General features: G+C 42.2%; 3 protein-coding genes and 1 non-coding gene across 4 annotated transcripts; 1 reads left to right on the top strand and 3 right to left on the bottom strand.

The window, feature by feature from the left end:
- Positions 1-169: 169 nt before the first annotated feature.
- On the top strand, positions 170-6,248 carry selenof (selenoprotein F). Its single transcript, XM_076020948.1, has 5 exons — positions 170-329; positions 2,012-2,179; positions 4,200-4,263; positions 5,029-5,078; positions 5,214-6,248. The coding sequence occupies exons 1-5, from the start codon at positions 282-284 to the stop codon at positions 5,343-5,345; spliced, it is 462 nt and encodes a 153-aa protein (XP_075877063.1). The 5' UTR covers positions 170-281; the 3' UTR covers positions 5,346-6,248.
- cldn18 (claudin 18) lies at positions 6,031-8,859 on the bottom strand. Its single transcript, XM_076019800.1, has 6 exons — positions 8,640-8,859; positions 7,791-7,955; positions 7,469-7,607; positions 7,260-7,373; positions 6,344-6,413; positions 6,031-6,159 (listed from the first exon to the last, which is right to left on the bottom strand). Exons 1-6 carry the CDS (start codon positions 8,857-8,859, stop codon positions 6,031-6,033), a joined length of 837 nt encoding a protein of 278 aa, XP_075875915.1.
- Positions 8,860-10,121: 1,262 nt separating this feature from the next.
- Positions 10,122-11,309, bottom strand: LOC142884209 (transcription factor Sox-14). Its single transcript, XM_076019727.1, has one exon. The coding sequence runs from the start codon at positions 10,934-10,936 to the stop codon at positions 10,178-10,180; it is 759 nt and encodes a 252-aa protein (XP_075875842.1). The 5' UTR covers positions 10,937-11,309; the 3' UTR covers positions 10,122-10,177.
- A 4,459-nt stretch (positions 11,310-15,768) lies between these two features.
- On the bottom strand, positions 15,769-15,840 carry trnap-ugg (transfer RNA proline (anticodon UGG)). The gene has a single exon. It is a non-coding gene; the product is annotated as a tRNA-Pro (tRNA).
- Positions 15,841-16,887: the final 1,047 nt, after the last annotated feature.

Here is a 16,887-nt window from a genome sequence, read left to right as displayed (position 1 = left end):
CATGTGATCTTTAAATTTGCCGACATTAAAATAAAATAAAAATCCTTTGGCATGCTAATTTTTTTAATGAAATACAGAATCAAATTGGTAAAAATTAATAATGAACGGAGTTTAAAAATTTCAAACTGAGCTGTCATGCTGAACGGGATTATCGAGTTTGCGGAATTATTGTCAGGCACACAAAGGGGCAGCCCTTTGTCCGTGAGAAGCCCCCAGGGGTAGTTTTCATACCGCAGAGAAGAAGGAAGCTGTGGACGCGGCTCCACAAAGCTAACTTCAAAATGTCGGGGGAGGTATATCTCCTGTGGCTTCTGTCGCTTTTACAGACGGTAAGTTTGCAGATTTAGAAATTAAGATTGTTTGTACAGAGTCGCGTTCGTTCACTCCGCTGTGTTAGTATGTTGAAGCTAATTCGGGTTTGCCTCCCGACTTAAAATGACGTGGCTCATCCACAATAGATTTTATTGCCGCGGTCAGGAGTCCATTCTTTATGTTGTAAATAACTGATTTATACTGTCTGTAAATAGTTTACTGTGTTGCAGCGTGTTTTGAAAGTGAATGACGACCAACTGATACTTCCGTTTTTCCCCGATTTTAATGAAAGCTTTAGCTCTGAGTACGGACATCCTCGAGTTTGCCTTAGTACTCTCTCTGTCGGTTGGGTAACGCAACTGTATTGACATAGAGGGGGTCGTTACATCCCATTGTTACGTTTATCAAACTTTCTGTTTTGTTTTGTTTTGTTTTTTTAAGTTTACAAATATATATCGACTTTTCTTGAGGACATTGTAGTTTGCCGAGTCCCAAAGGTGAACGGAGATAATGTTAGTTGTATGTAGTCTTTCCTCATGTGTTCAGAAAACGGCTCACTTTGTAAAACAACAAAAAGCAACACACTGTTCAATCGATCATAAATAATATGTAATCTTATATTAGTCCTGGAAGTAAGGTTGTCTTGGATATATATGATTCATCTTTTTTAATGAAAAATTCCTTTGCAATTTTGGAGATCAGAACAAACAACAGCTGAAAGCCTGGGCCAGAAAGTACTTGCAAAATAACCATAACTATGAAATAAGCTGGACGAACTCAAGTAAAATATGTCAAACCCTCTTGTGGCTCGTTTTACTAATGACGTGGTATTTTAAGGTATTGTAATACAAATCAAGTTAAACACACCCCACACCCCACCTAAAACTGTATTAGCTACAAAATGCAGGAAAAGGAGCCAGGCCTCCAATAAAAAAAAAAAACTGCGTATTGAGTATCAAAGTTGTTGTAGTTGAGAACGCGAAAAAGCGGGTCTCCACCTTTTCCTTTTAATGGAAGAACAGTAGCTGAGTAAGAAGTAAGAAATATAAACAATACTAAAGTCTGCCTCTTATACTTTATGCCTGTATATGTGTCTAACCTGGAACGCCTGCTCTCAACCGAGTAGGTGTGCTGCAGTAATGCACCCCAGTGAGAAATATCCATCTAAAAATATCTAAACTATGAAAACTAAAACATGTTAATGTTAACACATTTTGTTGCTGACCTCCATTTCTTATTTGCACTAGCCTGGGGGTTACATCATTTAGATGTTTAATCTTCAGATGCAAAGAGGAAGAGCACACCTATAAATTAAACATCCTGTTAATAACTTACTTCCTGTCTGACTAGGCATTTTTTTTATTTTTTTTATTTGTGTAGCCATCACTCAGTATTATGAAGAAACTGAACTATAACGATGGCTAATTTTGTATAACGGATCACAAATCAGTACGTCTGGTCAAAGAATAGACATTCATACTGGAAAGCATTCCACCGTTATTCTTTTTGTCGAATATATAAAAATATTCAAGATATCTGGTAGGAATTGTTTTCACTTTTAAAACCAATTGATTACCGGGCAGTCCCACAAGTAACGAGTTGTTCTCTTATCTGCCCACTTTTGCATTGAAAACCATCTCAATCCAAACTAAAAACTTTTGCCTCCACTGAGTTGTGTTTGTCCTTCCTTCCTCTCCAGCTGTCGGCGTTTGGCGCCGAGCTGTCGTCGGAATCGTGCAGGGAGCTGGGCTTCTCCAGCAACCTGCTGTGCAGCTCCTGTGACCTGCTCGGGGAGTTCAGCCTTGCCACGCTGCAGCCAGACTGCCGGCACTGCTGCCAGCAGGAGGCCCAGATGGGAGTGCGCAAGGTAAAGGGAGTGACGGAGCGCATGGAACTGGCAAAGAGGAAGTTATTGTTTGTGTAGATCAGGGGTGGGCAAAAACTATGGCCTGGGGTGCCATATGTGGCCTGTTAAGCTTTTTAATCCGGCCTGCCGAATTATATATAATTATACTATATCATTAGTTAGTAAGTCATAAAATAGCTGTATTTCATCCATTTTTCCAGTGTTTTAAGAGTAATTTCACTAAAGAGCTACATTCTGTGGGGCTTCAAAGACTAATATTTTTTTGGAACACTTTTGTCCAATTTCAATTGACATTAAAACACATTTTCTACTTATCCTATGATATATTTTTCTCCCCTATGAGGTGGGTCACCAGAACACTCCATCCATCTGCTCCTGCTCCGGCCCCTCTGTCAAATTATAGAACCAATTGTCAAAAGGTTTGCCCAACCCTGCTCTAGATTCTGGCTCAGTGAGGGCCTGTGTCACATGGGTCTCATCAAGGGAGCCTGATTGAATTCCATCATCAGAGATGAGGCAGACAAAACTCATTTTTTAGATTCCACTAATCAGATGCCCCAGCAGTTGTTCAGTGACTGTGAGGTCACGAGCGAGCCAGTCACTGAACTTGTCAGGCTCTAAGTGGTGCTCGTAAGTCTCCTTTGTCAGAATGTGTCACTGGTGTTTGACAGAATCACAGCTTCCATCGCTCAAAGAGTTCCCAAGTGCCGCCGCCTTTAAAGCTGCCTGTCGCAGCTCCTGTCGGCACCGGCGGCAGCTGTGCCGCGCCACATCCACGCCGCCACACACAAACTCTGTCCCGAACTGTCTCTATCCAACCCTCTGATGTTTGAGGGTTGAGGCTCTTTAACCTCAGCTTCACGCACCCCACGGGGCCCAGTGTCGAGTTTTACAGCCTCCCTCGTCCCCGTGTCCGTCTGCAGGGAGGGGGGAGGCGATGCGCTCAGCACTCTGTGAATTAGAAGAGGCGTCCCTGCTGGCCTCAGACGGATAAACACAAAGTCAAATGATGGTCTAAAGACAAAGCAATATTTCTTGATTAAGCAAAGCCCCCCCACCCCCTCCCAAGACTCTGGGTGCTACCGTTGTATCCTAGCAACAGCACCTTGAAAAAGAGTTCACACCTCATTACATCTCTTGATGAGAACTCCAGAGAAACTATGAGTGAAAATGCCACTCGGAGAAGAAGAAATTAAGCGTCTCCAGGCCGTGCGCTGGAATAGAAGATGTCCAGTAAGTCATTTTCCTGTTCGACAGTGCTCAGTCAGTCTGCGCCACTGAGCATTCCAACATTTCGATGGTCACTTTAACACAGAGCTCTGCAACTTATTTCCCAGATGTACCTACCTAGTATTTCAGTTGCATCGTTAATCAAACATTGGAGCCCAGTGAAACTTGCGTGTGATGTTAAAAATCCCACTTGGCCAATTCTATTCTCTTTGCAATTTTAACCAAATAAGACTGCTGAACTTGTGCTGGTGTGACTGCAGGTGTGATGGCCAATGGATGGATGAAAATGTAAACTTTTCCCTTTGAGTTCAGTTCCAGAAGCCTTGAGTGGTTTCCTGCTCTCAGCAAAGTCATGACTTGTTTCTTCTCTGTGTGCTGAAAAGTGAAGGATTGCAATTCCAGCGAGCAGAGAAGCAGGAGGATACGATGTCCATTTTGCACGTATGATTTAATTTCCGCTCGGCGCCTGCCCACAAGGCCAAAACACTCTCCTCTCTCTGGAACACGGTGTTGTAATACTGCCGCGGCTCAGCAGGTTCCTCTAACCTATTGCGTATTGGTGCCGCAGGTTTGATTACAAGAGAGGCCCACATAAATCACCAGCTATCAGCCCTGCTCCATATGCGCCGTCTCACAGTGTAATGGCCACCACGGAGTCGCCCCGACATGTTTATGAATCAGTGGGCCTGGATGTAATTACTCCTGCAGGCCGACTGTTCCGCCGCCGCCAGCCGGGCCTCTGCCCTCTCTGTGCACTGACTTTGATAAATGTCTCTTTCTCCGCACGCAGCTCTATCCCGGGGCCATCCTCGAGGTGTGTGGATGAAAACTGGGGAGGTTCCCCCAAGTCCAAGGTGAGTTGACTCGCTATGGTGGCGTTTCTTTGCATTTTCTCGCCTTAACGTTCCAGTGTAATGTTGAAAATATTCTGGTGATGCTTTGCTCCCCTTCTTCAAGCCACTCACTGGTCAATATGATGTCTGGGATTAGAGGTTTTATCGCCATCTCTTGGTTTGGTGTGCACTTGCCTTCGCTTCACTGCCCTTTCTGGAACCAATCCCTTTGTGATGTCACAAAGTGCATGAATACCTTTCTGATACCTGTCCAAGGTTCAAAAGCGTCTGAAGAGCTGTATGATCACGTGCGTCTGCTCACAGGGTGGTAAATGCAGAAAGTGGCTAGAATTTGGGACATATTATTTCCTTTCCTGAAACTGAGCTGTGGCTCAGGATGTATACACTTCATCATACATATCTATGAAGTTCACTTATGGCAGTGGGTGGGTTTTAAGGATTTTCTACCAGGGTTTAAAGCGATTTCCACTTTTAGTGTGTGCAAAGACTGTGCAACGTCTGGTGACTAGGGTGTCGTTGTACGTCGGTGGAGATGCTGCAGCTCAACTCAGTGTGGGGTGAGATGTCTGGAGCCATATGGCTTGCATTTATTTACTCCAGCTGTAGCCGCCCGGTCCTTTCAAGTGTCTCCGTCGGCGTCAACACTTCATTCCTGTGAGGTTCAGCTGCTGCCACTAATTGTGTCACTTACCACAGAGCCGTGTCCCCAAAATAGAAAAGCTAATTGACTGACCTGTAGCCTCTGTGTTTGTCTGCGTTCCTCAGCTTTTGTCAGGAGTGACAAGCCGAAGATGTTCAGAGGTCTTCAGATCAAGGTGAGATTGACGAAGCCCTAATCTCATTCAACACATTCAAGCTTTAGCTGGTGATTGAATTCACTGATGTGGAAGGCCCTGTCCCCCTAACAACACTCCACTTCCCTCCCTCCCTCCCTCCTTCCATCACTGCAGTACGTCAGAGGCTCAGATCCTGTACTAAAGCTTTTGGACGACGGCGGGAACATTGCTGAAGAACTCAGCATCCTCAAGTGGAACACAGACAGCGTGGAGGAGTTCCTGAGTGAGAAATTGGATCGGATATAAACTGAAAAGTCACAATCCTTTTTTGTTTTGTTTTGTTTTTAAGTGTGTTCGGAGAGCCTGTTCATGTCATTTGAAATCCATCCAGCTGTATGTGTACATGCAGGTGTTTTTTCCTTTTATGTTTTTTTTTTTCTTTACACATCAAAAGATATTTGTCTGAAAGGTTTTGGTATAAACCATCTTGGTCCATGTTTGTGTTGTCTTGCAATCCGTTTTTGTAGTGTCAAAAAATATTCAACTTTTTTTCAAAGAAATTAAATTCTGCTCATTTTCCATATTTTGCAGATTATGTTTGGAACAGTTTTCAAATCATTATAGAGAACAGAGTAATCAGAGAAGTATGTTTTTTTTTTTTTTTTTTTTTTTATTGCATCAGCCCTTTTAGTAATGACAACGCAAGTCCATCTATAGATTTTTGTTATTTCTTTCTGCTTTATATCATAGCTATTTTGTCTCTGAAAGCTTTTTGCCTGGTTTTTAACTTGATTGAGTGTAAAAGCACTCACTCATGAAACCCAAACGGACAGCACATCATAAACAATGACCATTACTGCAGATAAATCAAAGTGGGTCTATTATACTGGCGTAAACCAGGTATGTTGTCGTTGTTGTTTACTTGCTGGGGTTTTTGTTCACCTTTTGTCTCCTTTTCTAATGCTCAGTGAGGTGACTTGTGAGATTTGTACTAGGAGTGAATCCTCGTGTCTCTCCAGATGCAGATGTTTGTGCTGAAGCACACATTAGTGAAGACCTCGCAGTAAACCAGCACTGGGATGTGAGGTGTGATGTCCGTGTGCTTGCGGCAACTTCTGCTCTGAAGAGAAACAGGAGTCATTTCAGATGCCTGTCTCCGAGCAAGTGAGGCGACTTTAAATATGCAACAATAAACCGTCTTTGAAGGAGTTTTTTTTTCGTGTCGAGTCGCTTTTCTTGCTTGTGTGATGAGAATTTATTGAACTATCTCTACATCATGTTAGCGTACACCGTCAGCGTCTCACCTGAGAGACGAGTTTAAACCAGAGATTTACTGCCATCAAGTGTCGATAAAGAGTATTGCTCTCGAATTCTCTGGGCATTCGGCAAGAACGTGGCAAAACGCGTGTGCTGTTCATATCGCACTAATAACCAGCGTTTTACAATTGGTACAAATCTATATAATAGTCCTACTTCATTTTATTTAGCAAAAAGCTTTTATCTTTTAAATATCAATTAAAACTTGACTTGAACAGCTGGTTACTTCTTTTTCATCTCAATGGACATCATATTTGAAATAAAGACAGAAACTTTCAATTTGAATGTCGAAACGCAAATTATTATTGCAAGTTGTTAACAATTTTGCAATAATAGTTCCCTAGAAATCACTGCTGGAGCTGAAATGAACCGGGCTGTTGACATTAAAGAACACAAATATTTCTTAGAATTCATTTCAATTACAATTTTAACATGTCAAATCAGAGCCAAAATTACAAAATTAGATGATTTCAATTTATGTAAAGATCCTCGAAAAGAAGACCTGACCATCTCTTTGTCTTCCTGACTGCTATAAGATATTTTAAACACAGGACGTGTGCATAACAAAAAAGAAAGAACCACAAATCATGCACAAGACTCAGCATATACAAGTTGTCAGTGTTTGGGCTTTTACAATGTGTTCTGGTCTCTGTGGTCACCCTCTGGATGACAGCCACCTGGGTCAGCTCTGCTGGCGCACTGAGATTTGTATGCAATTTCTGGAGAGCTGAAAAAAGGGACATCTATTTCAGGGCCTTTGAGTTTCCATTTGGACTCAGTGGAGCAGCTTCCACAATAAACTTAACTTTCCACAAATCTCTACAATCTCCTGAAAACAGAATATCTATCCTTCCGTTTGGAGAATGTATCATTTGCTACAGTAAAAGCTTAGAAATATCATACCTGGCATTTCCATCCGTCACCATCTCTCTGAAAGCCAGAGAGCTCAGGGCACCTCCAGCAATCAGGACAGTGCCGCCGATCCAAGCAACGAACAGTGCAGGGCCAAAACTGTATCTGCAAAGACAAACAAGTCGATGTGGGTTCAGCCTGGGAGCACTGTGAACACTTCCAAACACACAACATGCAAAATAATTTCACTTATTTCTCACGTAGATGTCCCTCCATCGATCCCCATCCCATCCAGCATGTGTCCTCTGTGTATTTTATTATAGCTACTGCTGGTGAAAACCCTGGAACCAGCCACAATCTGACTGGCATAGATGGAAGCTCCTGCAATACTCAAAACACCTAAGAAAAGACGTGACACATTAAAACACTGCAGTAACAACAAGCTCAGTAGTCAAGAGTTGAACTGCAACAACAGTGAGTTTATGGATCCGCGTCAAAGACGTTTTTGCTGTGTTTGTGTCTCCTCTGACCTGTGGTCAGATTTCTTTTAGTGTAATGTATCATCATTATCCAAGTCCCTACCAGCAATGATGAACATGATGCCAGCGCCAAGGCTCATCTTGGCCTTGGTAGAATCCTCCACAGTGCTCACAGTGAGGCTGGTGAGCGAGAAGATTGATGCAAATTCTGCAAGGACACTCAGCACCATACCGACAGTCATCAGGCCCTGCACTGCCTGTAATGTACCTGGACAGGAAACACACAATTAGGAACATAAAGGCTGGACTATCATCAGCTTAGATCGGGAATAAAAGTTACTTTATTGCATTTTCCTCCTTAATTAGAAGCAATATTATTGTGGGTCTTGTCAGAGGAAGCTGCCCTTTGCTTTCTGTGTGTTTTGTGTCTGATAATTCTGTTGACTAAGTCTCAACTGGTTCATTACGGTAACCATAGATCACTGATGCTAGGAAGATAAATACTGAAGGGAGAAGGCTGGAGCAGGACTGTTACAACAAACAGTGAGAGCAGAATTTACATTCAATCTGTGCAGTCAAGAACTATTTGGCTCAAATCACTAAAATAATCTTTTCAAGAGCACATATATGTCCTACAAATATCTTGACTTTTTACATGACTAGACATTTTATAGTCCTAATGTTGGGACTTAAAGAGTTCATTTCATAACTTTAAATTTTAATATCACTAGATGAGATAATTTTGTGTTGATTTTGTTGAAAATTCAGCAAAATCCCAACATCTGTCATTAACAGGTGACTGAAGATCCTACTCATACCCCTATTTTATTGTTTTTCCTATTTCCTACTAATACAATTCTTGTGGAAGCAAAGGTCTACAAGAGCCACGAAGGAAAACTCATATGATATTCTTAAAAAGTTAACACAAAAGCATGAGAACGCCTTCTCCTACCTGCGTCTCCCAGGATGCCGTAGTTGTGGTGACACTGTGTCAATCCAGAGGAGGTGGTCCAACAGTCCTCCCACAGGCCACTGTGGACGTAAACGTCTTCCAGCAAATCGTCCTGTCTGTCCCGCAGACTCCACTTATTCAAGGCTGTTGCTGTGATGAGTGACGCTGCACCAATCACACCGAGTAGCAATCCGGCATTCTGCAGAATGGAGGGAGCCATTTGTCTCCTCCTCTATATAGGAGCTGGGAAATGTGTCTGGAAGTAATAATTTGTGTGTGTGTGCGTGTAAAAATCTCAGTTTAAAGAGCTAGAGTTTATGGTGTGGGAACTGGACAAAACGGTGCTTTGTAATGACAGTGTTAAGTCAGGTGGTTGGATTTCAACCTGTGGGCCACATGGCGGCAGGCGCTGGGTCGCCATGGTGTCCTGAGGTGTGGACACAACGGCGATAAGGGCACCTGGCACACATGGACACCCACTTATCAAATGTAAACTCATAATACTGAATGTAGAGTTTCCAGTCGGCCCCACAGTAGGTCAATTCAGTCACTGATATGAGCTAAACCCTCATCATAAAGTGAGCAGTGGTGCAGAAAAGCAAACATGTAGATGAGACTCAAATGTTTGTCATCATATCACTTGGAAGGTAAAGGACTGGGAATATTGGAATGAAAAAAGAAAGTTTGTTCAGTTTTGTTCACACTCCAAAACATACACAACATTGAACGATAATTCACTTTTTTAATATTTATGCTTTTTTCCAGATTTTGTCTATTTTAAAGCATATTTTAAACAACAATATATAGTGCTTTACCTGTTGCAATGTTGTCAAAAAAAACAAGTTGCACACACTGCCAGGCTGAATTCAATTCAATTCAATTCAATAAATAAAAACTTTATTTGTCCAAGGGAGCAATTTATGAGATGATCCATCCAACTTCAGCTTTGCCTTGTTAACATTGTCTTCTGTCATCAGCAAATTCCATTTGGCAGGCTGTTCTAATGTTAATCCCAGTTTTTCTGTTTGGCCCATTTCATTTCAGTTTTGTTAAACCAGCTGTGATGTCAGGGTAAAATCATAAAGTCCTGAGATGGTTTTATGTTCAAGCATTGAGCAAACATCCAGCTGTTTTTTTTGTTGTTGTTCTCAATCCTTCTTCCTGAAAGGTTGAGAATTATTCTAAAACACCTTTCTTCTTTAAAACAAATGTTATTTACAATATTTAATTCAAACTCAAAAACACTGGGGAACATACAGCAGGTGCAACAGTAAGAATGAAAATGGCGAAATTATTATTATTGGAGTCAAACAAACAAGGTGCAAAACACAGTCAGTCTTCTGGATGCTCACAAACAAAATTATTACTGTTGTTGTGTGTTTTGTTTTGTTTTGTTTTGTTTTAAGCAAAGAAAAGTGGCTGTTAAGGACAGTGCGTTATAGAAACACTGGCACAGCGTTCCTCACTATATAAAACAAACAAACAAACAAACAAGACTTGCAGACCAGCGGAGTCCCTGTGCACAAAACTCGCCGCTGTCACACGCTGGAAGCGGACGACGTGTACGAGTCCACGCCGATCTTGCTTATCCCTCCGGGGAAGAGAATGTAAGCTACTTGTGGCTGCACCGACCAGGCGCTACAGTTGCACGGCACCACGTATCCCGGGCTGCTTGGTGACGGGTGCGTGTGCGTGTGCTGCCCGGCACAAGACAGAGCGCCGATCCCTGCGGACTGGTACCCAAACGGGTGCGCGCTGAAGGGGAGCGCGCCGGCGGCCAAGGCGTGCGGCATCTCGGCCATCCGCTGGACAGCTCCGGTGCTGAACTGCGCCACCGGCTCCAGCAGCGAGAAGGAGGAGGAGGAAGACGAAGAGGAAGAGGCAGAGGGAGCAGGAGCGAGCAGAGCCCGTGCTTTATCCCCGGGTATGAGGAAGGAATCCACGGGGAATCCCTTCAAATGCTCGGCCGCCTCCCCGAGCAAGGACGGCAGCGGGAAAACGAAGCGGTCCCTCTTCAGGAGACCCTTGGGCTTGCGCCGCGGTCGGTACTTGTAGTCCGGGTGCTCCTTCATGTGCTGGGCGCGCAGCCTCTTGGCCTCGTCGATGTACGGACGCTTCTCCGAGTCGGAGAGCAACTTCCACTCCGCGCCGAGTCTCTTGCTGATCTCAGAGTTGTGCATCTTGGGGTTCTCGTGGGCCATCTTCCTTCTCTGGCCTCTGGACCACACCATGAAGGCGTTCATGGGTCTTTTGATGTGATCTAAAGGTTTTGCCATGTCAGAAAGTGACAAATTCATGACAAAAACGACCTGGTCCTGGGTTTAAATTGTCCTCTCCAACACGTACATTTTCCAGTTGTGTGTCAAAATGGAAAACAGTCAAAAAGATCCCTCCCAAAAAGGTCTAATTATGAAATGTCTTTGATTTGAAAAGTGCTGCAGACTGTTAATCCAAATTGGGCTGTTGCACAAAGTGGAACGGTGAAATGGAGACGCATCAGTGACAATCACATGGGACCAAGTTGGAAGCTTGTTATGGATGATGCTGAGCATGTCACCACTCATCACCACACCACTGTCACGGCGGGTCAGGCCAATAGGAATGGGGGAAAAACACTAATCTCGTGACAAAAAGTGACTGTATAACACTTCAGAGAGACTCCCTCCTCCTGCCTCTCCAACAGTTTGTCCGCCGCACGTCTGCTGGAAATCAATGCAATCAAGAAGCCAGAGCAGCAAAAAGCCGTGGACAAAGTTGTAACATTATTAAAACCTGGTCCTGAATTTTTTTTAACGACAATGTTACTTATTTTCTTTTTTGTTTCTCTTGGTTGGTTTTATGTGTTTATGTTTATAGTGTTTCTTCATTCGTCATTGGATGTTTGAATCAGTTTTTGGGTGTTATTTCTATTAGAATAAAGTGTTTGATTGTGTTTATTGATGAAGACTGAGGATTTTAAATCAATTACTCACTTCTTTGATTATTTTAAGTGTTAATTTATAAATGTAATTAAATGTACCCATTTAAGTCATTATTCATTTTATTTAAAGTGTAGAACTTTAGATGACTCACCACTCCAAAATAGTTTACATTGTCAGTATTTGTTTTAATATTTTTCTATGCATGTTCTATTAAACAAGAGAAAAAACATCTATGTCATGTAAAAATTAAAAATAAATTATCCTAATTTAACTGAGATTCACAGCAGTGTCAAAAAAAACAAACATTGTCAGCAACTTAACATTTAACTTTAGATTAAATCAACCTTTAAGGAAAAACTGTAGAAGCTAAAACTTTGACATAAACTGCATAGTTCACACAGAATTGCATCCAGTATACTGATAGCCAGAGAATTTGAGGGTGCTAATGTGCTCCACCAGAGAATTACTGCGTGGAGATGTTGGACTGAATTTTATCTTTGCAGAAATAAAATGAACCGTGGTCTTTCTGGGTGTCTGCTTGGAAGCTTGCCAGCTGCCTCTGAGGCACCAAAATGGCTTTTTGCAAAAAGGATTATTGGCATGACAGAAGCATGATGTGTCCTTCCGCACACAGACCTGTGGTGTTTACAGTTGGAGCTTTAGGTTTGGGTGCTGGCGATAAACCTGGATATCAGGGCACAGCTGAGGGAGGGGGCCTTTATTTCATTTACCTCCCACAATCAAAGGCACCGCAGGCCACTCCCAAGGCAACGTAAGTGGACACAAAGGATCCGGCGGCGCACGCGGCCTGAGCGGTGGAGGAGATAAGAGTGTTTTTCTCTGGGTTTCCTCGCAGCAGACGAGCCGAGGGGATAAAGTGATGGGCAGCGGGGGTCAGACAGTTGATCTGTCTCCTCATGGCTACGCCGTTATCTGCCATTGCTGTAGATTCAGGCCTGGTGCACGGGAGGGAAGCACTGCCACACAGAGACGGTGATTACTTCCACCGAGGAGCCAGGAGAATAAGAGGCGGCTTCCTAAAGGAGACGGTCTAGAGAAAGACGAGCCACACAAACTGTTTGTTGAGGTTTGTTTCTGATTATTTCAGCTTCTTCTCTCTCTCTCTCTCTCTCTCTCTCTCTCTTTTTTTTTTAGTTCAGAGAGCGCATGCTTTTGGTGTTTATTGTTTGGTGTTTGGTGCAACTTCTAAGAAAGGGCAGCATTTCAACTCTGGAGAGATGAGGAGAGGAGAGAAAAACAGGATGGGGAGGGGGAGGGGGTTAATAAGAAAAAGTGCCAACAGCACAGAAATGGCTGTCGTAATCCAGTTATCCCCATGGGCTCTGAAGATACTGGTTCTCTCCTTAGGAGTCTATCTTTTCTTCTTATGTCAAAACTGTCCTCCATGCACTCAGGTGGATTAAAGAGTCACACTGGAGAAAGAAGTGACAGGTACAGAAAGACCCGCGGGTGAAAAGGAAATGAGAGAGGACACACGGAGGCAGACTGGGCCGATGGGGCTGCAGGAGGAGGTGAGGGGACGAGGGGGGCTCCAACTTGTGACAAGAGGAGAGTTCATCAATTCCAGTAAAGCTGGAAAAAAATGACATTGACGACAAGATTTCTTTTGGTTTGTTTTTGTTAGGGTGAATTTCACAACTGGTACTTCTTTAAAGGGCTCATAAAAAATTGTTTATTTCGAGTTTTATTGCAGGTTTATTGCAGGTCACATGTATTAATTGACCATAACATCATTCTTATTAAGAAGGCAAAGAGGACAAACTGCAAATAGTAAAAATTATTTGCTAATTAGTACATTTTATGAATGCAGATTTCAAATTCTATCAAAAAATCTTACACCAAAAATAAACATAACATAGTCCAACTTGAAAAATATATCTTGTAGTGATTAACCTATTTGCATTCTCTGTCTGGTGCAAACTGCATATAGCTTTTGTACATTTGTTTAGTGTTTTATAGTATTGGCAGTGTGAATAAACTCTTCTCTTCCTTCGCAGTGCGCACAAGTTTTCTGTCAGATTATGGAGAAAGTTCAGATGCACGCAAACTACAAATTGTGTAGCTCAGGGTAAATAAGCCAAAAGCCAAAAAACTGCATTCAAGCCTCAAAAGAGTTTGTGACACTTGAAAGCTGCCCATTAAAAAAAAATTCAGGGGGAAAATCTCAGAGATTTTCAACCATCCTTGGGGATTTCACTAAATCTTGTGCTTATTCTGGTGGCACTTAGGAAAAGTAAAGCAGGTTTTAATCGCTTTTGCCCTGACACATTGATGCTGGAATATGCTGTGGCTCTGTGGATGATAGCTTCAATCCCCAGAGGTTGAGGGGAAAGAGCCACAGAGAGATGTGCCCCTCTCCGCCTGCCAGGACACTCTCACAAGGACCAATCTAAATTAAATACACTTCGCGCAACATCTGAGGATAAACCTGAGGGCCACATTACTGCAGCAGCCCTTCTCAGCCAGCTTGTAAAACATCGCAGTCAGCAGTCAATGAGAGACATTTGCAACCGGGCATTTGTCAGCGACTCAGGAGCCACAGAGGCAGGAGATTTAAAATGTCCTGCTCTAAATTAAGTGGTGCTTGAGCAGCGAAAGGTGCCGGCGAAGCGGGTGGCTGCTTACTTTAAATGACAGACTAAGAGGGTGATGATAGTGATGGGAGGATAGAGGAAGAAGCTAACCAGGGCCAAAGGGTTCTTTTATGAGTGTTTTTTCTTTGAATAAATACAATTCAAAATAATACTGGCTTATTTATGATTTTTTTTTGTGCATACTGTTCACATTCTACACTGCAGTAGAGTAGAACTTGCTTAAAACACTCACAACATAAAAATAAATAAATAAATCAAAGACTAAAAATATTTGAAGTTTCAAAACATCATAGCAAAGCTGAATTTAGATTTTTGCCAATTGTAACTTAAACTAATCACTGGTACAAAAACAAGTCCCCCCCCAAAAAAAAATAAAAACAAACAAACAAACATACACAAGTCTATTTGATTATGTGCTGTTTGAGGATGCAGTGTGAGATTTGCTGCCATATAGTGGACAAAAACCATAATGCAAAAAAGTTTCTATTGCATACCGCAATAGAAACTTTACGAAAACAGCGTAATTCGGTAAAGAAACTTACTCTAAATCACGAAAGGGTTTGTACGTTCCCTCCTGGCGTTCTGTCTTTTTTTTTTTTCATTTATTTATTTCGAAACAGAACTAATGTGCAAAGCGTTGGATGTAAACAACGTTAAAAACGCCGTGTCTGTGTATTGGATTGTATTACTGCAAAAATACAACCCAAATGTCAAAATGAGCAGACCATAGCTGTCACAAATAAAACTTGACAAAGTGTGCAATAGATGACAAGTCGAGGGTGTTTCTTAGCAAACAGGTCATCGGTGTACAGTACGTACAAAATAACGATTTTTGCTACATCAGAGATGTCTGAAAATTATTGTGGAGCATCCTGAGATGATGTACTACCAGCCTGCGGTGGAATCAAAGAGTGAAAACTCGGAATTTTTCAGAACTATTCATCTGAAATCCAGTACAGCACAACAATAAAATGGCAATTTTTGGATGAACTTTATTTTGAAATGCTACATCAGAAATGTCTGAAAATTATTGTGGAGCATCCTGAGATGATGTACTACCAGCCTGCGGTGGAATCATAGAGTGAAAACTCGGAATTTTTCAGAACTATTCATCTGAAATCCAGTAGAGTACAATAAAATAGAACATTTTGGATGAACTTTATTTTGAAACACTAAATCAAAATTTACTGAAATTGGGTGGGAGGGCTTTCTAGTGTAGTGGCAAGTGTAGTGTACAAGGCAGACATGGAAGAATTAACTGATAACAAAGACTTTTCTTAAAATATGAATCTGAAACTAAGTACAGAGAAAAACGATTCTATTCAGTTTCCCCATTGTGCTCAGTGATTACCGTAATACCTGGTGTACACGTAGCCAACAATAAGCGAGTGTCTCCTAGCTCGAACGCTTTTGCCGAACTGTTGGCTGGCTTTACCGCAGTATTTTACTTTTCTTCTTTTATTATTAATATATATATTTTTTTATCATTGCCTTGCTGAGAGTAAAATGTGGTAAATACCACCTTCATTTGTGCTAAACTCAGTAACACTGACTCTTCAAATACTAGTTCTTTCAGATGGACTGGAAAAACGTGGGCTCGTCCGGGATTTGAACCCGGGACCTCTCGCACCCAAAGCGAGAATCATACCCCTAGACCAACGAGCCAGCTAAAGAACACTTTTATTTTTCACGATATATACTATACTAAGGGAACCACAGTTAAAACGATGTTATACTATGTTAATAGTCTGACTTGTCTTTTCACCCCTGAAAAACTCAATCCTGGTAGAAGTGTGTGTAGCTCGCTGGCTGCGACAATGCGGCTGGCTGCGACAATGACAGCTAGCTACAGGCTGTCTGCTGAAGTCATGTAACTCCCCAAGACACTAACACGGGTGTATTTACTGCGATATGTAAAATCCTTGATGTAGTAAATATTACACAACGATACCTGTATCTTTTCACATCCAAGGATAACACGACGTGCCGAGAAAAAGGCGCACTCGGCACATAATGTTGGAGCCTAGTTTGCACAGACTGCTAACCATTTCTTCTTCACACTGTATTGTACACTTTCTCCACTAGAGGAGGCACTTCTCAAGGATATTATACCTATGAATGCACAAAGGGGTGGGCCTTTTTTTCTTCCTCATGACGTTCTGCTGTTGATTACGCAACACTGACCCGAAGGTCTCAGTCTTCATTTGCTCGTGCTGCTGGTTTACCAACCACCCTGTTAATTAGAATACATAAAAACAGGACTCGCTAAACCTGGCAGCATATTACATTCTAAGTAAGTTTCAGGAAAACATAAGAAAAATGATTTTTAAAAAAATCATTATTGTTGACTTCACGGTCTTATTCATACAGGAATAAACACGTTGTAACATTTTTTTTATGGAAAAAAAATTGTAGGATATATAAACTATCATTCTTTATTCTTTCAGCCTAGTCAATGCCTCGCTGAGAAAAAAGGCAGCATTGACGGTGGCTTTCAAGCACCATGCAACTGTCTGGGGTGACGCTATCTCCAGGATCACAGAAAAACCATTATTTTTTTCTCCCACTGACATCACTCAACCCTCCACAACAGCAGCCCCACACTACGCACACTCATCACCAGCCGCCTCATGCAGTCCAGTCACTGTGTTCACCCCCCCGTCCCATTGTCTGTGTGACAGCATGCCGGACAATGTCACCAATCTCTTTCCA

This window comes from Nelusetta ayraudi, unplaced genomic scaffold (assembly GCF_046127955.1).
Source record: "Nelusetta ayraudi isolate G7.1 ecotype Tasmania unplaced genomic scaffold, CSIRO-AGI_Nayr_v1 ptg000011l, whole genome shotgun sequence".
NCBI classification, from domain to species: Eukaryota; Metazoa; Chordata; class Actinopteri; order Tetraodontiformes; family Monacanthidae; genus Nelusetta; species Nelusetta ayraudi.
This window is presented reverse-complemented; position numbering and strand designations above follow the sequence as displayed.